Genomic DNA, 21,537 nt, shown 5'->3' with positions numbered 1-21,537 from the left:
ATTTCAAGTGCTTTACTCGGGTAAGGTTTATATTGAGAGTTTAGAGGCTGTGTGTGTATGGAGAAAAATGACAGTGTGCTGTTTGCACACCTGTTGTAACTTTTCTTTCATGCTTTATAAACTTCAGAAAGTGTATTAAGCTGAGTGAGAGAGTGTCTTTCCTCACATTTGTGTTCAGTTTTCAAAAAAAGTCAAATTTTCAAGCCAATTTATTCTCTCACCTGTTAACAGTTATAAATTCTCTAATTTCTTAAACCTGTGAGACAGAGAGAGAGACAGCTAGAAAGAGAGACAGACCTAGTGTCTTTCACATATTAATTTGATTTTTTTGGAATTATGAAAGCAAACAAAGCTTCTTAGAAAAACAGCGAAGAAGAAGGGGTGGAGGGAAACGGGTTGACGGTGAAGGGGCATCGAGTCTCTAACTACCCCACTCTTGAGGGAGCAATGTGAGATTTCTTTGGGGGGGTGGGTGGAAGTCGATCGTGCGTTAAGGGTGTAGTGAGTGACCAGAGTGAAGCAGAGGGGGAGGATTCAGTGCTTGGGCAGATTGTTCAATGGGGATGTGATTGAAGGGTTGGTAGGAGGGTGAGGGAGCTGTTGGAAAGTGAAGGGGTTGGGGACATGATGGGTTGGGGGAAGCATAAATAATTGGGGAGGGGTTGAGAAGGGACCACACTTTCCCTCCTACCCCCACCTCCCACCCCAAATTCAGCCAATGGCAGCTTCTTTGCCCAGCGCACCATGATATGCCACCCATTACCTCTCACCTTAAGGAAAGACACAAGAGTAGAGAGAGACAAGCAAAAAAGCAGATTAGAAGAGAAGAGAAAGGGAGAGACAGAGGCTGAAGAGGAAAAACGACAATAATGTTCAGCCCCCTTTCTCCAAGAACATACTGCTTCCACACACTCTCCAGTTGGTTAATTGATCTGTCAATCAAACAAACCCATGGTTCTCATTTGCAAACTGACATGTAAGTGGCCCCATTTTAAGACTGCAGAGCTTTAAAGGGACACACACATACATTCTATTTCATATGATGTAATGGTCCTGTCCTTATGATGAACACATCCTTTAACCTACCATGAGTTGCGCCAAAAAAGATTCATTAATAAATTTCACTTCAAAATGTCAATAATACTTTTAAAAAAAAAGTTGAAAGAAAGCTATTCCTTTCCTGTTGGTTTCTTCTGAGCCGGAGCCAGAAATTTACAAACACTTGCCAATCTACAAACTTCTTTCACCAACAGTATTTGACTGCCTTTGATCTCAGGCTGGTCCGTTCACTTACGTAAGAGCAGTCACACTGCACGTCAAAGATTTTATTTTATTTGAAGCACTTAGAGGTATTTTCGAGATGTGGTGCGGCGCTAAATAAGCACAAGTCTTCCTTTTTTCTTTTCTTTGAAGGGGCTTTGCCCACGTGGAAAAATATTTGGCAAACCCTAGTGTTCATTTTTGTCTCGGCGAGAAGGGAACTCCTTCCAGTGGCCTCTACTCCCCCGGGTTGTCGACAAGTTCGGATCAAACGGTCAGAAAGGCCAGTGCTGCAATCCTCGTTGTCCTGTGCCACGATGGCTGAAAACCTGATGGTCGAAGCTTTTGTTCAGCCAATTATGGGCAATGCGAGCCTGAGCACTAGAACGGGAAGTTGCTAACAGGAGCCGAGGAAATAGGGCAAATTTCTTTGAAGTAAAACGTAATTAAAAGAAAAAGTTAGTATCGATGTGAGAATGGAAAGAAAAACAGGGGAAAATAGGAAGACGAAGGAATCAGATGGAAATGTTTTGAACAGCAGCATAAGACTCACATTATAGAAGCAAAACCAATTCTGAACCTACGTACGTTTATTACTGTAATGTTAGGGTTTATTTCACTGCCATGTGTGTGAGCAGAAAATCTAGAAAACTAGCCAGCCTAGGGAGACGGGAATTCAATGGAGTTGGTGGTGGACAAATGATTAATGGCTATATATATTTATAATATATATGTATACACATGCGTACTTAATTACTGATATTTATTGTACATTTTCTCAGGATCGGGCTCTGGCAGCCATCTATCCAGGTCCGGCTCGCTTGGAGAAAAAATCAATGCAATGAACAGTCCTCGAGTCCAGGCCGTGGCCTCTCACTCTGCTGGCAGGAATCAAACCATGTTAAGTTTCGAAAGAGGGGATATCATCGCGATATTGGTACCAGAGGCAAAGAATGGCTGGCTTTATGGAAAGCTGGAAGGAACGCCCAAGTATGTCATTCTCTTTAAAGGGCAAGTCGGTTTCTTGGACATAAAGCAATTTAGCCTTTTCCTCATGAAGCTCACAAGCTTGATCATGTGTTCCCTCAATCTTCCTTTTTTCTAATGAAGACACTGGACTTTGCTACATAATCCTAAATGTTAGGGGTACAACTTAATTTACTAGTGGGTAATGTTCACTTATTTCCAAATTTCATGCAGTCAGGGGAAAATGTTCCTTTAAACTCCAAGCAAGTGGGTTTGAATCCAGCCTAGACCACTGGGATGGAAGTCTCCCTCAGATGGCTGTAAGAGTGCTGTATGAAATGAGCCTGGCCGTCTCAATCCAGTTTCCAATGGTTGAGGGTCCTCAGGACATCTTGTCATGGTTTATATTATTTAGTCTCTTTTAGAATCCCCAAAGCAGTAATCCTCTCAACCTCTCAACCTCCTCTTTTCCAGTGAGAACATGCCCAATTTACATGATGGTTCCTCATAATCCAATCCCTTCATCCCCTCAGCCATTCTGGTTGCTCTCTTCTGTATCCACTCAATGGCCACACTATCCTTTCTGTGCTGTGGCGACCAGAACAGTACACAGTATTCCAAGTGCGGTCACACCAATGATTTATGAATTACCTCACTGTTTCGGCTTAATGTTGACATTTTAGTACATCATGGAATGTCCGCGGTTAGAAACTTCAACTTACAAACATGACTTTTAAGCATTTTCACATCTTGATTTTGCTTCAGTGCTGTTATTAGTGATCTGATTATGTCGTCATTGCTTACCCTTCTCCCTCTTCAGCCGAGACAATGGGTTGGAATGCCCTCCTAGCCTATCCTAATGCTGTATGTATTTTTATTCCCCCCTAGTCTGACACTTCCCTTTAATTGTGTACATCCCTTTAAATTTGACCTAAACAAAATTTCCCACGCCCACCAGCGATGTGCCCCCTGCACATATCTACACTCGCGTCAGAATCTCTGCATAATTATAATGAGCTGACCATGGAAAATTGAGTGCTAACAGCACACTTTGCTTCCGTGAGCACATGAACCATTTCAAACCATTTGGGTTTAAACTGCACCCACATCGGAAAATCTCTCCTAATTTGTCTATGACTGGAGTGGGGAATGAAACATCATCTAACGGTTTGCGATGAGCCACCAAATAAAGTCAGATGAGAAAATGCTTCTGATTTCTATCTCGTCAAACCACGACTGTTTTATGACGTCCATTAAATCTGTTCTCACAGACAGGGCTGGTTCCCATGCTCGTACGTGAGGCCTTTGGAAGACGAGATACGGAGACGTGACCCTTCACCGAGGTAATTAGGACTTCAGGGGATGGCTTACTGATTTGAGTGACCCACTAGGCTAATAGTTACAGCTGTAGTTTCTCTGATGGGCGCTCATGGATTGGACTCGCAAGGCTTACCTGTCACGCAAGTCTGACTACTGTACTCTAGATTCGTTTCATTTGTTAATACTTGGGCCAAGTTTTAAAAAAACGTTTGTTTCACATTTTGTGAGTAAGGGAGAAAAGAACTGAGCTTAATCATCTCCTCCCAGAGTCTTTGGCCACTTAGAGTTGCATCATTACCAAAATTGGTGACATCTGCAGACTACATTGCCAGAAGCTTGAATCATGGATAAATCTCCCAGTGGAGCACAGACTCCAGGTTACATGACCTCAATTGAGATTCAGACTTGCCAGGCCCCTCCTCATTGGGTACGTTTCTCCAGTTTTAATTGAGTCATTTGGTAGATTGCAACGTGGGTGGTGGGGGGGGGCGGGGGGGGGAAACATGGCAGGTTGAAATCAGCGGAAGGCTCCCCTCCATCATAATGTAAGGAAAGTCAAGGATGAGGAAAGGCCTTTTGGTACGCGGAAACTCGTCTCTCTAGTGTTCGAACACGTCCAAATGCGTTTTAAATGCCCTTGAAGTCTGAACCTCTGCTACCCAATCTAGCAGATGATTTCAAACATTTGTCAGCCTTTGTGTGAAGAAGCTCCTCCTGGTGTCTCTTCTAAATTTATTTTCACTAGTTTATACCTACAGATGAGGAAGCAGCATCAGACTGTTGTACTTGTCGCCAACAAAAAGGAAAGTAAGACTTGCAATTATACAACGTTTTTCATGACCTCAGGACGTCCTGAAGCGCTTTATAGCCAATGAAGTACTTTAGAAGTGTAGTCACTGTTGCAATGTAGAAAACGTGGAAGCCAATTTGGGTGCACAGCAAGATCCCACAAACAGCAATGCGATAAATGATCACATAACCTGTTTTAGTGACGATGCTTGAGGGATAAATATTGTCCAGGTCACCAGGGAGAACTCCCCTGTTCTCCAAAATACTACCATGGGATCTTTTACGTCCACCTGAGAAGGCACACATCAGTTTAATGTCTCATTTGAAAGACAGCACCATCTCCAACAGTGCAATATTCCCTCAGTACTGCACTGAAAGTGTCAGCCTAGATTTTGTGCTCAAGTCTCTGGACGGGGCTTGAACCCACAACCTTCTGACTCAGAGGTGGGAGTGTCGAATTGGCCGCCTATTATACACTTCTGATTTTCCTTTTCCATTGAAGTCAATGGGTGGCAAATTTGATATCACCCATTTTACACTAATGGCCAAAGTTAAGATTATCCCCTTAAGTGTGTCACTTGCAGAATGTGGCTCCTACACAGAAAGATACGCTGTATATTCTATTTGTCTTGCAGGACATTTCCGATGCGGAGCAGCCGAAGTGCTGAAGATATGTTGGACTCTAAGGATTACGTGTTGCCCCCTGTGGATTACAGCAGCAAAGCAGCGCCCATGCCACTTGCACCACCGCTGCCATCTGGCTCCTGTACAAGGAGTCAAAGTCCAGCCCCTCCAAATTTGAGCAGCAGGCGGAACAGTGCGACCAGCCTGGCCGTGTCGGAGGGCGGAAGGAGCAAAGTGAGTTCTACGCGCTCGTTGTGTCCGTTTAAAGGGGAAGGGCAGTTCTTTCAGAGAGTTCAATGCGTTTTTCTTAATAACTCCATGAAAGCCGTATGCATTGGCAGACGTGTAGTGCGCTGTTCTCTTTCCTGAAGCAGTGGACATCTTATTGGGCCGCTGTTGCCTGCAGATTTGAGACATCTTCATGTTGGCTAAAGCCTCCGAGAGAGGACAACTATTTCTCCTTTGTCTAACCTGAATTTGAGGTTGATAGAACCATAGAATCATAGCATGAGACAGCACCGAAGGAGGCCATTCAGCCCATTGTGCCTGTGCCGGCTCTTGGAAAGAGCTATCCAATTAGTCCCACTCCTGCACTCTTTCCCCATAGCCCTGCAAATTTTTCTTTTTCAAGTATTTATCCAATTCCCTTTTGAAAGTTACTATTGAATCTGCTTCCACCACCCTTTCAGGCAGTGCATTCCAAATCATAACAACCACTTCCAATTAATTCTCCAGTGGCTAGAATTGCAATGGTATATTTACACTCCACATGGACCCCCTGGTATATTTACACTCCCCATGGGACCCCCTGGTATATTTACACTCCCCATGGGACCCCCTGGTATATTTACACTCCCCATGGGACCCTGGTATATGTACACTCTCCCAGGGACCCCCTGGTATATTTACACTCCCCACGGGACCCCCTGGTATATTTACACTCCCCATGGGACCCCCTGGTTTATGTACACTCTCCCAGGGACCCCCTGACTGAACTTCTGAAAGACAATGTCAGTTACCTATTGCAAAACATCGTAGTTATCGCAGAACACGTTTTTTTTTTCAGTAATAGACATCAGGGTGATTCCCCGCTCCCAGTGGGGAAGCCGTGCTTGCAGGAAGTCCAGATTGTTCATAGGTCTAGAACACTGTGGGCCCCAATTCTCTGACCCACACACCCTGCAACAATGGCTCTCCCCATTAGGAGCACAGGATTAGGCCTATAATGTGCCAGCAAGTCAGCAAATACAGAACATTACAATAATCTGATCATGGATTGACAGGAATCTTATGACCTTGTAGATCCTCTGGGATCAGCTCACATCCCCCCTCCACCTTAAGATCTAGGAGCCCAGTGTGAACCCCAGTTAAGCACTTACGACTAGTTCTTGATTAGTTACTAACTTTCTATCCTTCTTGAAAAGCCAAGAGCAATTTTTCAATACATTTGTCGCCCTCTTTTCCCGTTGGCTAATGTGTGCTGTAAATGTATTAAAGGCAGTTCTTGTTCATGTTATACGCTGATCAGCGAACAGTAGGAGTACTTGCTGGGGGTAGGGTTTCTGGTAGATGTTTCTCCTTCCACCCTCCCTCTACTGCCCACCCACGAAAGAACCTCCAATCTCATCCAGCATCCCAGACTCAGGATCATGAAGCACGGCCAGTGGAGGCAGATGAGGCTGTAGACCAATTGGGGCTATCGAGAACTTGCCATCTCATGTTTATGAGTCCATCACTCCCCTGCTCGAGTTGCTGGACTTCCCTTTGGCAGCCGCGTTTCCCCTGAAGCCCTGTAATTGGATATTTTTGACGTGCTTTCTTCTCCCCTGCCAGCAGGCAAAATTTGCATCGATTCTCTTGGACACGACCTCGCAACCAGATTTCTGGTGGCTTCAGGGCAGCAGCACGTTCTGCTGAATGCGGGGAGTCTCTGTAAGAAAGCATGATTTTGTCCCCCCTGCTTCTTGGAATGTTTAACCCTCTCCCACTCAGTGCCGTTCAAATGGCCATCGCGCAGTTGTAGATGTCTCACATCCATCGTCGAAATTATCTCCCTTTTTGGAGATCATTGTACATTGTTTTAACATTACATCAACAACAACTTGCATTTATATAGCGCCTTTAACATAGTAAAACATCCCAAGGCGCTTCACAGGAGCCATCATCAAACAAAATTTGACACCGAGCCACATAAGGAGATATTAGGACAGGTGACCAAAAGCTTAGTCAAAGAGGTAGGTTTTTAGGAGCGTCTTAAAGGAGGAGAGAGAGGCTTAGGGAGGGAATTCCAGAGCTTAGAGCCTAGGCAGCTGAAGGCACGGCCGCCAATGGTGGGGCGAAGGAAATCGGGGGTGCGCAAGAGGCCAGAATTGGAGGAGCGCAGAGATCAATTAATCAGGGGCTGAAATTCATAGTAGCCTGCTAGCCATGGGCCAGCAAAATACAATTTTGGGCTACCAAGTTTGTGCACTACCACTTTGTAAGTTATTCTCTTCGCCCTACTGTGTGTTCCAGACCAATATGTGACCTATTCCCATGCCCCTGCCTATTAATCGAATCGTAATGCACTTGACTCCCTTCCACTTTGGGAAAGTGCCTTTCCCTCACTTCAGTCACTCCCTTATCTCAGTCATTCCCTATTACAGTCTGGCTGAGATTAGGAATGAAGGTAATTCTTGGTCTAAACCTAGTCACTGGTCAAACACTGCAGCTAAAAGCTGACCGTCGAACAGCAACTCATTTTATCCTCCCCGTACTGGTGAGTATGCTCACACTGATTTCTACAGAATATACTAGTTGGAGAAATTTGGAAAGCCGTGGATAGCAGGCAGATGAATGGGCTCAATTACTAACACACAACTTGGGCGAGACATTTTTCTCTTGGGCTTACCACTGTTGTTGAGTAGGTGGCCCATTTGGGTAGAATTGCCATGCTTTAAAGGGCCCATTACTAATTTTGAAACTTTGGGAACTAAAAGTTGTATAAATGGTGAGCCAGTGCAATTATGAGGTGAGAGAGGGTTAATATAAAATGTTTTATTTTGTGACTTTGACCTTCCCTCTGACATGGTGCATGATTGCTGTATACCTGAGCAGACCTGAAAGATTCAACCTCCCCTCCCTCCTCCCTCTTTTCCCTGCGTGCGTTACTGTTTAAAGATAAGGCAGGTTTACAAATTTATAATCAAGGATTTTAACCTTAATCTGCACTATATTGGTTGAGCAATTTGTAAGGCTTTTGCTATCTGTTGATTTGAGAATATTCTAGGGCCGTGTGCTGCTCTCTAACTCTCTGTGTTGTACATCGTTTTGCTGCCTTTGATGGGTCGAACGTATTGGGCAAGGGTGAGCAGCAGTAAACGTTCACTGCCTCTTAAAGGGAATTGTAAACAATTTTACAACACCAAGTTATAGTCCAGCAATTTTATTTTAAATTCACAAGCTTTCGGAGGCTTCCTCCTTCCTCAGTGTAAAACTGAGAACATACTCAGCCTGGCGATCGAAGCCCATGTTCAGCTGCAAGAAATGGGGCAGGCGTTAATATTCCTTAAACATGCTGTTTTTCGTCCACATTTTTCCAATATTTTCAAAAGAAGGGTGCCTAGTTACCTAGCTACATTTACCTGAGGAAGGAGGAAGCCTCCGAAAGCTTGTGAATTTAAAATAAAATTGCTGGACTATAACTTGGTGTTGTAAAATTGTTTACAATTGTCAACCCCAGTCCATCACCGGCATCTCCACATCTTAAAGGGAAAGGAGGGAGATTACAGCAGGTGGTGCTCTTGTTCTGTGTAAAACTGAGAACATACTCAGCCTGGCGATCGAAGCCCATGTTCAGCTGCAAGAAATGGGGCAGGCGTTAATATTCCTTAAACATGCTGTTTTTCGCCCACATTTTTCCAATATTTTCAAAAGAAGGGTGCCTAGTTAACTTGGTGTATGCATGACATGAATTCCTATTGCTTTCACCGGGAGAGATGGGAATCTGATAAACAATTTTCTGTAAGGTGTGGACGCCCATTGTTCTCAATGGGGGAGGAATGTTGTGTTATTTGCTGTGTGATGCATGCACACCCTACCTTCAGTGGAAATGAATCCAGCCTCTGTCTTCTGATATTAGATTGGACCTCAAGTAAATGCACCTACACACAACAGCGAGATTTATTCATTAAATGTTGAATATCCCAATAGTGGTTCACGACTGAATATCGGAGCTGCTGTGCAGCAGTTTTGCCGCAGATAATAAGTACATGAAAGTAAGAATTTGCATTCATGTAACGCCTTGCATGACCTCAGAACATCCCAAAGCGCATCACCGATAATGAAGTACTTTTTGAAGTGTAGCCACTGTTGTAATGTAGGGAAACACAGCAGCCAATTTGCGCACAGCAAGGCCCCACAATCAGCAACCAGATAATCTCTTTTTACTGATGTTGATTGAGGGATAAATATCGGCCATGACACCGGGCGAACTCCCCTGCTCCCCTTCAAATAGTGCCGTGGGATCTTTTGCGTCCACCTGAGAGGGCAGACGGGCCCTCGGTTTAATGTATCATCTGAAAGACGTTCCCATCGCCTCATAGCCATAGAAGATTGTGAGACTTGAGCGCAGAATATTGGTCTACAGTTTTGGGGGAAAAGTGTTTCGTTTGGTGGTGGCATTTAAGGGTGGTTGAGGCCAATGCTTGGTTTCATCCATTTAAGAAACTGGATGCTGTAATGGGGAGATGGGTTGGTATTCTGGAGGGGGGAGATCAATTGGGCTGAAGGCCCTCAGCTGAACCTATCTTATGGCTTCTTGTCCAAAAGAACAAAGAAAAGCTCTAATTTCTTCTTGTGTTTTTAGGTCCTTGGCAGTGCAGATAACCAGCCTGAGCTCTTTCCACGGTAAGATGTATTTACATCCAAGCAATTCTCTAGAGTAGGGGTACATAATAACGATTGATGGAGTCAATTGCATTAGGAGGACATGAGAAATAATACTGAGCACGGTCAGTCTGTTAGCCGTGTAGTTTACTTTGTAATAAATTGCTGACCTTCTGAGTCATTGGGGCCATGATGACCTCACTTTAATGGTACGTGGATTGATGCGATGTAATTACGATCGCTGAATTAGGAGAGGCTGAACATAGAAAGGAAAGGAAGACTTGTATTTATATAGCTCCTTTCACGACCTCCGGATGTCCCAAAACCAATGAAGTTCTTTTGAAGCGTAGTCACTGTTGTAATATGGGAAACGCAGCAGCCATTTTGCGCACAGCAAGGTCCCACAAACAACAACGAAATAAATGACCTGATAATCTGTTTTAGGTGTTGGTTGAGGGATAAATATTGACCAGGACACCGGGGAGAACTATCCTGCTCTTTTTCGAAATAATTCCGCCCCGCCCGGCTCCCTTCACGCTCTCAGTGGGATCTTGTACGTCCAGCTGAGAAGGCAGACGGGGCCTCAGTTTAACCTCACATTTGAAGGAGCGCACGTTAACGCATTTGAGTCTGGTGACATTTTTCTTTCTTTCGTTCTTGGGACGTGGGTGATGCCCGCAAGGCCGCATTTATTGACCATCCTCACTGGCCTCGAAAAGGCGGTAGTGGACCACTGCCTTGAAGTGATTTGTTTTTAACCACTGGGCGATTTGCTAAGCCGCTTCAGAGGGCATTAAGGGGGTTCCTTGAACTCCTGCTGTAACTTTGTCGGAAACCCGTTTGAGCCTCTTCTCTGGGGTTTTTGCTGATCTTCCGCTGACGTCACGGTGGGAGATCGGGGACTTCCCCCCCTCCCCCGCCCCCCCAACACAGAAATTCCAGGTGAACCATGTTGTGTGCACTAGAGTCATGTGCAGTTACATAGGTTAATGTTTCGAGTGGAACAATTCATCAGAGCTGAACTAATACCTCAGCTTTGATGAAGCACCCCACTTGAATCAATAATCAGTCCTCCCTTTCAGATACAGATCACCCTGCTGTGCATTTCCAGTTCTCAACGAGACGTAGATTTATGCTGTAAATCCCAAAGGGAATTCAGAAGACTATGAACTTGAACGGGGTGAGAATGGGAATGGTTGTTAAACTCTTTTTTGCTTTTTTTTTTAATCTCTCAGGGGAACCAATCCCTTTGCCACTGTGAAGCTCCGGCCTACTGTTACCAACGACCGATCGACTCCCTTGATACGATAAAATAGCTGATGCAGCGACCTTTAAAAAAAACAAATCCAATTGCACCTTAAACTGCCAGGGAGAGCACAATCGGTGCTGTTGATTTGTTTTCAAACTTTTTGGAGACTGCCGTTGCATTTAGACGTCAAAAGAAAATCCAGTTTTATGCAGGGAAGGCCGTTAATTAAGAATTGTTTTAATGTTTCGACTTCATGATACTTGTCATTAGGAATTTATTATTAACAAGGTATTTACAGATGCTACATTATAGAAAATGAATGTTGTCGAAGTCTGTTAAGAATATTCATCCGTGATTCTTGATTCAGTGAACACAAGTGCACAGCATTAACTACCATGGACTGGGCAATCTTGCTTGCAGAGGTGAGATGGATGGCTGATATTGGGAATTAAAACATTCCAGTGGGTGAAGTAGAACACAGCCCTTACTATTCTGGATGCAATGTCCCATCTCTACAGCGGTGGCGGATGTGGTACGTAGTTCCCGATTAAAGTGAAGATAAAGAATTGCTGAGATTGCCAAAACCAAACGATTCCTGGGGCCCGATAAAAGCGGGAACTTTCATTACTGCCTGAGAGCACATTGATTGTCCCCTCGGGCCTAGGTTGGCGGAGAAATGTACTCGAGTTACGTTAGATAATCTCCATCTTCCAGAACGTCAAAGGAACTTTGCCCTATGTTGGAGCTAAGAGTGGGAGGTGCTTTGTGAAATGGGATGGGTCTGAGACTCGGAATAATGGGAAAGAGTATTTGCCACAGAGTTCAACTAAAAATCCATTCCTTAATACCAGAGAGAGGCTTCTTTTTTTTTTATTATTAATGCGATTGTGTTTGACGACTTGGAAAGAACTAGAAGCCTTGACGGGAAGTAAGAAGCTTGGCCAGACAGAGAGAGATAGAGGATGGAGAGACTTCGGCTTGGCCCAGAGAGGACCTTTGCAACCTGCTGATCAGTTTTATGCACTGAGGCCTAATTCTGTACCTAGTTCTAAGTCCTACAGCTCATGAAGGCTTCAGTTTACATTCCTGCCTGTGTTGTGTTAGCTGATGTTAGACAGGAAGGGGGTAGAGGTGCTATCGCTGGGCTAGAGAGGGGGAGAAAAATCAATTGAGTGGCTCTTGTTAGAAAGTGCAGACATGGGGTGAGGACAGGACTGGGTGTGTCTGTGATGGTTGTCAGGGACAAATGATCTGGCAACCATCACTTGTCTCTCCCATGAAGAAAGGTAACTTGGGCGAGGTACCAGAGAGAGAAAGAAAGACTTGCATTTATATAGTGCCTTTCATGACCTGAGGACATCCCAAAGCGCTTTATAGTCAACAGAGTATTTTTTGAAGTGTAGTCACTGTTGTAATGTAGGAAACATGGCATCCAATTTGTGCACAGCAAGGTTCCACAAACAGCAATGTGATAATGACCAGATAATCTGTTTTAGTGATGTTGGTTGAAGGGGAATATTGGCCCAGGACACCTGGGAGAACCCCCCTGCTCTTCTTCGAAATAGTGCCAGGGGATCTTTTATGTCCACCTGAGAGGGCAGGCGGGGCCTCAACCTAACTTCTTATCTGAAAGACGGCCCCTCCAGCAGTGCAGCGATCTCTCAGTACGACACTGATGTATCGGCCTGGATTTTGTGCTCTGGAGTGGGACGAACCCACAACCTTCCGACTCGGAGGCGAGAGTGCTACCAACTGAGCCACGGCTGGCACCTCGAAGGCTGCTGGCATCTATGGGAACTGTACCCTGAGTCAGCACATTTGGAAGAGGGAAAACACATGAAGAAAAGTCAGGTGACTAAAAAGGAGAAGCAGGGAAGTAATGTGAGAGTGAACAGCAGGCTATTAATAATATAGTGTAGCCTTAGATTAAAACCTTCAACACATATATAGAAGTGAAAGCACCAAAAATAAGAGATGGTATGAACCATTTAGTTGTTTCTGTCCATTATTTCTTCGGGTTCACACATCTACACAGGAAAATAGAACTAAAATTTTAGGGGGAAACACTTAATTGTCAATTAGTTTTGTAGAAAGTTTCTTTCTCCCTGTAGTCTTCTTCAGTTGGGAGATGAGTACTAATCATAGAAATGATGTGGAGATGCCGGTGATGGACTGGGGTGGACAAATGTAAGGAATCTTACAACACCAGGTTATAGTCCAACAGTTTTATTTGAAAATCACAAGCTTTCGGAGGCTTTCTCCTTCGTCACGAAGGAGAAAGCCTCCGAAAGCTTGTGATTTTCAAATGAAACTGTTGGACTATAACCTGGTGTTGTAAGATTCCTTACATTAATCATAGAAAGGTTACAGCATGGAAGGAGGCCATTTGGCCCATTGTTTCCGTGCCGGGAAAAAGTTTGCAGAAGCCTTCGAGCCAGGTTAGGAGTCGAACCTACAATCTTCTGATCCGTAGTCAGACATGTTATCCATTGCCCCACTGGCCCAGGTTGAGGAGAGTTACCCTGGACTTTTCGGCACGAAGTTCTTTTGCTTCTTAGCAAAGTGCTGGAAGTTCTTTCCTCACTGCGATATTATGGACTAATCCAGTGGTTTTCAAACTTTTCAGTGCAGTGGGCTCCCTGTGAAGATTGGCACAGTCCCAGGGAGCCTCTGCAAAGATTGGCAGACTCCTGGCAAACCCGTACAATTGTCAACACTCTCCCAGAAACCCTTGCAAATGTTGGCCTGCTCCTTGAACTGGTGTAATTATTGACCCACTCCTGCCTTACCTCCTCTCCTCCCCCCAGTATATATTGACGCACACCCAGGGACCCCCCGTCCAAACTTCCAAAGGGAAAGGGTAATAATTGTTCCAGAAACCTGATTTAATAGTGTACAACAGAAATAAAGTATTGGTTAAGTTGAGAGAGAAAATCTAGGATACAGGATTCTTGAGGTGTTGTGTTTGCAATGTGTAGTATGTCCTGCCACAGATGATCAGAAATCCAATGACACTGCGGACCCTCCTTACAGACCCCTAGGGTCAGTGGACCCAAGTTTGAAAATATGTGGGCCAAAAAAAATCATGTTTATGGGTTCTGGGTTTTGATTCCATTTTTTATTTTCATTTTTCTTTCCTTTTTCAGCACATTTGCCAATGTTTACCCTCTTCTAGCAGAAACCGGCCATTTGGTCCAACTGGCCCATGCCGGCATTTAGGCTCCACACGAGCCTCCTCCCACCCTCTTCATCTAACCCTATCAGCATATCCTTCCATTCCTTTCTCCCTCATGTGGTTATCTAGCTTTCTCTAGGATGCCCTAGACTATGTACTGATCTCATCCGCTGCTGAAACCCTCATCCATGTCTTTGTCACCTCTAGACATGAATATTCCAATGCCCTCCTGACCAGCCTCCCAACATTCACCCTCCATAAACTTGAGCTCACCCAAACCTCTGCTGCCCGTATCCTAACTTGCACCAAGTCCCATTCTCCCATCACCCTTGTGCTCGCTGACCTACATTGGCTCCCGGTCTGGCAAAGCCTCGATTTTAAACTTCTCATCCTTGTTTTCAAATCCCTCCATGGCCTCGCTCCTCCCTATCTCTGTAACCTCCTCCATCCCTACAACCCTCTGAGATCTCTGCGCTCCTCCAAGTCTGGCCTCTCGCGCATCCCCAATTTTAATCGCTTCACCATTGGCGGCCGTGCCTTCAGCTGCCTAGGCCCTAAACACTGGAATTCCCTCCATAAACCTCTCCACCTCACTCTCCTCCTTTAAGACGGTCTTTAAAACCTACCTCTTTGACCAAGCTTTTGGTCACCTGCCCTAATAGCTCTTTACGTGGCGCGGTATCAAATTTTGTCTGATTTTGATCAGGTGAAGCGCCTTGGGACATTATGTAAATGCAAGTTGTTGTTGTCATGCTCACTGTTAGTAGCACTGTGATGAGGCCAGTTGGTTCTCATGGGATGCATTTGATGCCCGATAATGGCATTAATTTCTCTCCATCCAACATCCATTTTCCCCAGGTAAAAAACATCCATTATATTTAGCCTAACTCAGATATATCCAGACTCACTTGACCAGGGCAGGTTGATTTGAGTGAAGGGTGGGTCAAGGCAATATACCCTCCTGATGACATTTTGAGCCCCGAGGGTGCTGGATACAAAATGTTATACTGACATGGGACCAGTTCTTTTTTCAGTTTCGCAGCTCCTGTGATTCTCAAATCCAGCTCGGACCGATTACTGAAGGCTCCAATTTCTTGTTGGGGAGCCATGCTGTTCTTTCATCTCTGGGGCTAGGGTTCAAAACCAGTTCAGACAGATTAGATGGAGGGTCCTTAGTAAAATGAGCCCGAGTCCAATCCAGTTCCAGGAGGACATGAGTTCTAATGTAAAACCGTACCCGTTGTAGGCAGCATGGCAAATGGAAATGTTGAGTAAGAGATATCCAGGGGTTGTGATGGAAGGTACAATGTCATTGTAGCATGGAGCTCTTTGTCTGTTCTTTGCCATGTTTGAGCTTCATGTCGCTAGTAGGCATGAAGTGATAAAGGTCCATTTTGCCAGTACTCTCACTTGCGTACAGACCGACGAGCTGTAATAGGATTTCGTAACTAATAGCAAGGCCAACCTTAGCGCTGGGATGTTCGGGTACTAGAGAGCTGGGCCTCAAAGAACTATATGTGTTTTTGGTCCTTGAGTTCCCATCCCCCCACATAGTTTGGTTTTGGCTTCAGATCCTGCGACTTTGGTCGTTTACAAAGCTAACGACCAGTCCCCAACCATCTCCACACAAACTCTCCCGAGAATTGGGGATCATGGGCAAATCTTCTGCTTCTCTACGGATAATGACCATATCGTCTCCAGGGACTGGTAGCTGACCGATACCACGCGGGAAACCTGACTTGACATTTGCCACCAGGCTACCCAGGAAGACACACGTGCACTAGACCAATACAGACCATCGAGCCCCACCATCAGATCGCCGGGGTAACTAAACTACCTACGTTGCTATGGTTCCAGTCACAAATGGCACCCGCTTTGACAGGAGGGAAATTTATGGCAGGTTGCGGAGAACGGTGACGTATATTAGCAGTGTGACATTTTGTTTTTGTGCTCAGGTGCTGCATTTATTCCTCAATCGATAGCTCAAGAACCAAGATCGAAACTGGGCAAAATCTGTGCATTTCCAAGTTAACCTGCAGGGGCCCAGTGTAGGGCTCGAATTTGGTTTGACTTGTGTCAGAAGCACATGCACACGGACTCTAATGAGTTTAGGCTTGGTAATGTGGCAGTTGTAATCCTTGGTGAAATGGACTATCAATTATACAATATGGTGTACAATCAAGAATATGAACTAATGCAAAAAGCCTCGTAAAAATGTCATTTATATTTTATTTTTAATTGTAATTTATCAGTGCATTCAACACTCTTAAAATAAAAGTTAGAAAATTCCGATATGAAGAAATTGTAGAAAATGTAATACTCTATGTTGTGGTTACTTGTACAGTGCATTTTACAATAAAATATCAACATAGTGTGTGTGTCTATCTTTATTTGTGATGTGGAGATGCCGGTGATGGACTGGGGTGGACAAATGTAAGGAGTCTTACAACACCAGGTTATAGTCCAACTGTTGGACTATAACCTGGTGTTGTAAGACTCCTTACATTTATCTTTATTTGTGTCAGGATGCAGAGACTAATTGTCAAATATGTCTCCGATGAGTTTGGTGCAATGCAGTAGAGGTTGGACAGCAGTGGAGGATGCAACACAACTAAGGAATCTACACAATGACATCAATGATTATGTACTGAAGTGGGACTTGAACCTACCGCCTAACTCAGAAGCAAGAATGCTACCAACTGAGCCAAGCTGGCACGTATTCTTAGGTGATGATGTTCGCTTTTAGACAAGCCTTTCAAGTACCTTGATGTCATAATATAATCAGGATAATGCAGTGGTTTTGATGGCAAGGACACCGCAATGATCTCACAATGAGCTCGGAACATCGCGAACAGATTTAAACCATCTGGCGGTTGGGGACCAGGCATTTACCTCATGATGTTCGAAAGCCCTGAAATCTCTCTAAGGTATGGCTGCAATCACTGTCCAATTGTTCTTCAACTGTTCAAAGGGAAGTCAATTGGGAGAGTTATCACTCTAAGGGTTATGTAGTGCCATCGTGGCAATGAGACTTGACACTTCCTCTCGTGCCCTTTTTCATTTTGTTGACCCCTCCCTTTCTCCTGATACATTCCTGTAGTAATTTACTGTTTAAAAAAAATCCTGTGTTAATGAGTAAATAAAACAACAGCAATCTTTATTTCTGTGTTACCACAATACGTTTGGAAACTGGTGTTTTGTGGTTAATTTTGAGTGCCTCTTCCATATGTACTTTACCCTGTCTTCACTGCAATGCTGATCTGTTCCAAACAACACAACACAACACTGTTCATTGAGTGTCATCACTCCACACAAAGGATTGTGCTACTCATTTCATTGCATCTGCCACCCATCCTTTACCAGCAACTCCGTTGCCTTCCCTCCATCCTACAATTTACAGCCCTTTATTGTTCAAGATTAGATCCATGCTAATTGTTCCCATTAACAGGGTGTCTAATAACTCTTATGTACTGGATTCTGTTTACGTTGACAAAGCAGCGGAATAATAGTTTTAAAGGTAGAGTTAGACTGATGTACGTACTGTACCTTCACTGGTCACAGATATGCGAAGCACCTTGGGATATTTTCCATGTTATCGGCAGTATACAAAAGGCAAGTTGGTCATGTTGTTGGAAGTGTCAGCCTAAGATCATGTGCTTAAGACCTGGAGTACAGTTTGAACTCACAAGCTACTCACTCGGAGGCGAGAGTGCGACCAACTGAGCCAAGCTGACACATTCACGTGAAAACATCAACCAGAAACTTCCTATGTCAATTTGTTTGGATTCCATTTGGTTTCCAGTCAGTTATAAGTTAACAAGTAGCCTTAGGGTTCTGCCCATTGGTGTGGAAGGCAACATTTGTTCTTCCTAACATGGAAGGGAAAGATAGCCAGTGCCATTCATACTGATTAGGAACAGAGCCACCTAGGAATTGCTAGACAAGAAAAGACTAGGGTCCATCTAGTTTGCCTCCACCATCTTGGTAGTCACAAAATACAAAAATGATGTAGTTATTGCTTATTCATAGCAATCAATCTCTATCAATGAGTCTACAACAGACCCAGACATGAGGTGAGGAAAACCCCCAGTGGTGGACAGCTTTGGGAACCATAGGTCCAAAGTCACCTGTTCCTCCTAAGTATGCCACACTTACCACATGTCATGTGGGATTGGGAGAGGCTTGACAGCAGGTCGTGGATTGATAGGATTTTATAGCACAGAGGGAGGCCATTCAGCCCATTGCACCTGTTCTGGGTCTCAGAGCGAGCCATCCACTTACTCCCTCTCCCCTTCCCTTTTAATGCTTCTCCTTGTCAAATATTCATCCCCTTCCCTTTGAAAAGCTGTAACGGTCTCCGCTCCCACCACTGTTTCTGGGAGGGCGTTCCACGACCTAATGACCCTCTGTGTAGAAAACCTCAGAGGCCGCGGGACACTGCTCACCGTGCCAACTCTAAAAAGGAAGAGAAAATAAATGTGTTGGGTGGTCGGGGTCGGTGATGGGGGCAGGAGCCGTAGGGTTAAAGGTGAAAATGTTTGAGCTGTTAACACAGTACATTCACATTACTGGGAGGCAGCACATTCAGATGTGGGACAGCTGTACTTTCAAAACTAATTTGTGTAGACAGCTGCTGCGTAAACAGAGCCTCTCCCTGTCCTTGGGCACTATATCTGGTCCTGAATCTTCAGTATTTCTGTTTTAACGCCTTGCGTTAGAAGAAGAGCCAAGCGTACAACGCAAGCTCTCCCTTTGGAGGCCAGCAGATCCAGGTATTGTATCGCGTAAGCTCACTGATACCACACTAACAGTTCGAACTAGACAGGAACTTAAGCCCTCATCACCACATAAAACGCACATGTTTCAATACCTGCTGAGCTCTTGGCACAACAAGTCGTGTAATCAATAGATATACCCGTGAGTATTGAGTGAATCAGCTGTTATTTATGCAGCAGGATTTCTTGGCACTGGTTTCAGGCTTTCTAATGGACCTCATCCAAGAATTTCTGCTACCTCCCTGGGTGATTCCTCTCGTCAGCTCGGAGTCCTGGCTATTTCTGTGCGATTTCACGTCAAACCCCTGGTTTTGGAGAGCGCTGATGCTATTGCTGTTTGTCGCGTAAGTACTGACCGATGGCTCCCAACCCTTTCTCGCTTTCTCCGCCTCACAATGTTAGATTTTTTTATTTCATCCATTCATTTCATTCCTTCGCTTTCTGTCAACCCCACCCCGTTCTCTTTTGTCCCTCCACTTTGCTCCGCTTCTTGAGATGGGAACTCACACCGGGGGTGCATTTCTACAGATGCTGCGACTTCACCTAAGAGGCCGTTCTTTATCCATGAGCCCCAAGGTAGTGAGTGTCTGCAGGCTATTCAACCACAGGGGCATCACAGCTAAATCTGGTCAAACAGTGCACATGCCTGAGCAATTTTTTTTTAAAGGAGTCAGTGGCATTTATTTTTTTATATTTGTTCATGGGACGTGGGCGTCGCTGGCGAGGCCGGCATTTATTGCCCATCCCTAATTGCCCTTGAGAAGGTGGTGGTGAGCCGCCTTCTTGAACCGCTGCAGTCCGTGTGGTGACGGTTCTCCCACAGTGCTGTTAGGAAGGGAGTTCCAGGATTTTGACCCAGCGACGATGAAGGAATGGCGATATATTTCCAAGTCGGGATGGTGTGTGACTTGGAGGGGAACGTGCAGGTGGTGTTGTTCCCATGTGCCTGCTGCCCTTGTCCTTCTAGGTGGTAGAAGTTGCGGGTTTGGGAGGTGCTGTTGAAGAAGCCTTGGTGAGCCATCATGAATGACCAGGCAATCTGTTTTTGGTGGTTTGTGTTCAAATCCCTCCATCGCCTTGCCCCTCCTTATCTCTGTAACCTCCTCCAGGCCTGCAACCCTCTGAGAATTCTGCATTTCTCCAATGCTGGCCTCTTGTGCATCCCCTATTTCCTTCACCCCACCATTGGTGGTTGTACCGTCAGTTTGCACCTCCCAAACCCGCGACCTCTACCACCTAGAAGGACAAGGGCAGCAGGCACATGGGGACACCACCACCTGCACGTTCCCCTCCAAGCCACGCACCATCCCGACTTGGAAATATATCGCCGTTCCTTCCCAGGCCCTAAGCTCTGGAATTCCCTCCCTAAACCTCTCCGCCACTCTATCACTCTCTCCACCTTGAGGACGCTCCTTAAAACCTACCCCTTTGACCGAGCATTTGGTCACCTGTCCTAATACCTCATGTGGCTCGGAGTCAAATTTTGTTTGATAACACTCCCATTGAAATGCTTTGGGATGTTTGACTATGTTAAAGGCACTATATAAATGCAAGTTGTTGTTGTTGTGGTGTTGGTTGAGGGAGGAATGTTGACCCGGGCAACTTTCATAAGCAGGAACCCTGCCTGACATTTGTTTGTTCAGCTTCTCAGCCCAGGGGTGCTGACAATACTGCCACACTGACTGAGATCAGCTAACTCGGTCAAGACGGGGGACAGAGCCCAGGACCTTATTAGCCTGTCGCGTTATAAACAATCAGTAGAAGAGGTAGTTAGCCTCTAGGCAATGGGCCGCGCCTCTGACAATGTAACGAGAGACTGGGGAGATGTCAGCAGTTCAGACAGTCTAACTCGCTTAGCAACACGACCGAGCCCAGTTCTCTGGCCTCAGTACGTTTCTTTCTCCCAGGCAAGGAAATGAGATCAGGTAAAGTAACATTGTGGAGATGTACATCTGCTGAAAACAATGTTCCCAGCAAGTTTCACAACCCACCTCTTTGACTAAGCTCATAGTCCCTCCTAATCTCCCCTTGGCTCATCTTCTCTGTTGTGAAACACTTCAGGATGTTTTTCTACATTAAAGGCATTGTATAAATGCAAGTTGTTGTTGCCGTAGCAACTCTAACCATACCATAACAAGATTATCTAGATTTATTTAAAAGAGATTATTTTGCTGTTTTTTTTTAACAGAAAGTGGGGGTTGGGGAGGGAAGAATGGGAAAATGAGAGCTGGAGGTGACGGAGAAAATGGTATCTTATTACTGTATCCAGGAGACCATAGAACTGCTGTGATAATCTTTACTCAGAGTGTTAGAATGTGGAATTTGCTACCACAAGGAGCAGTTGAGGCAAATAGCTGCATTTAAGGGGAAGGTAGATAGATAGGCACATGAGGGAGAAAGGAATAGAAGGATATGCTGATAGGGTGAGATGAAGTAAGGTGGGAGGAGGCTCATGAGGAGCATAAACACCGGCATAGACCAGTGGGGCCGAATGGCCTGTTTCTGAGCTGTAA

The 21,537-nt window shown here is 45.0% G+C and overlaps 2 protein-coding genes across 3 annotated transcripts in view; both read left to right on the top strand.

Moving 5' to 3' along the window:
- LOC137305369 (BAR/IMD domain-containing adapter protein 2-like 2) overlaps window positions 1-13,287 on the top strand; it is a 51,676-nt gene extending 38,389 nt beyond the window's left edge. For both annotated transcript variants that reach the window (XM_067974207.1, XM_067974206.1), the window contains exons 10-14: window positions 2,043-2,250; window positions 3,498-3,569; window positions 4,971-5,193; window positions 9,806-9,846; window positions 11,061-13,287. In XM_067974207.1, coding sequence (XP_067830308.1) covers window positions 2,043-2,250; window positions 3,498-3,569; window positions 4,971-5,193; window positions 9,806-9,846; window positions 11,061-11,136 — 620 coding nt within the window. In that variant the 3' untranslated portion in view covers window positions 11,137-13,287. The remainder of the gene's footprint in view (window positions 1-2,042; window positions 2,251-3,497; window positions 3,570-4,970; window positions 5,194-9,805; window positions 9,847-11,060) is intronic.
- Window positions 13,288-16,797: 3,510 nt separating this feature from the next.
- The window catches only part of LOC137305422 (cytochrome P450 3A24-like), a 32,229-nt gene continuing 27,489 nt past the window's right edge, over window positions 16,798-21,537 (top strand). Inside the window, exons 1-3 of the mRNA XM_067974250.1 lie at window positions 16,798-16,965; window positions 18,968-19,021; window positions 19,205-19,368. Coding sequence (XP_067830351.1) covers window positions 16,798-16,965; window positions 18,968-19,021; window positions 19,205-19,368 — 386 coding nt within the window. The remainder of the gene's footprint in view (window positions 16,966-18,967; window positions 19,022-19,204; window positions 19,369-21,537) is intronic.

The sequence above is a fragment of the Heptranchias perlo genome, chromosome 40 (genome assembly GCF_035084215.1).
Source record: "Heptranchias perlo isolate sHepPer1 chromosome 40, sHepPer1.hap1, whole genome shotgun sequence".
NCBI classification, from domain to species: Eukaryota; Metazoa; Chordata; class Chondrichthyes; order Hexanchiformes; family Hexanchidae; genus Heptranchias; species Heptranchias perlo.
This window is presented reverse-complemented; position numbering and strand designations above follow the sequence as displayed.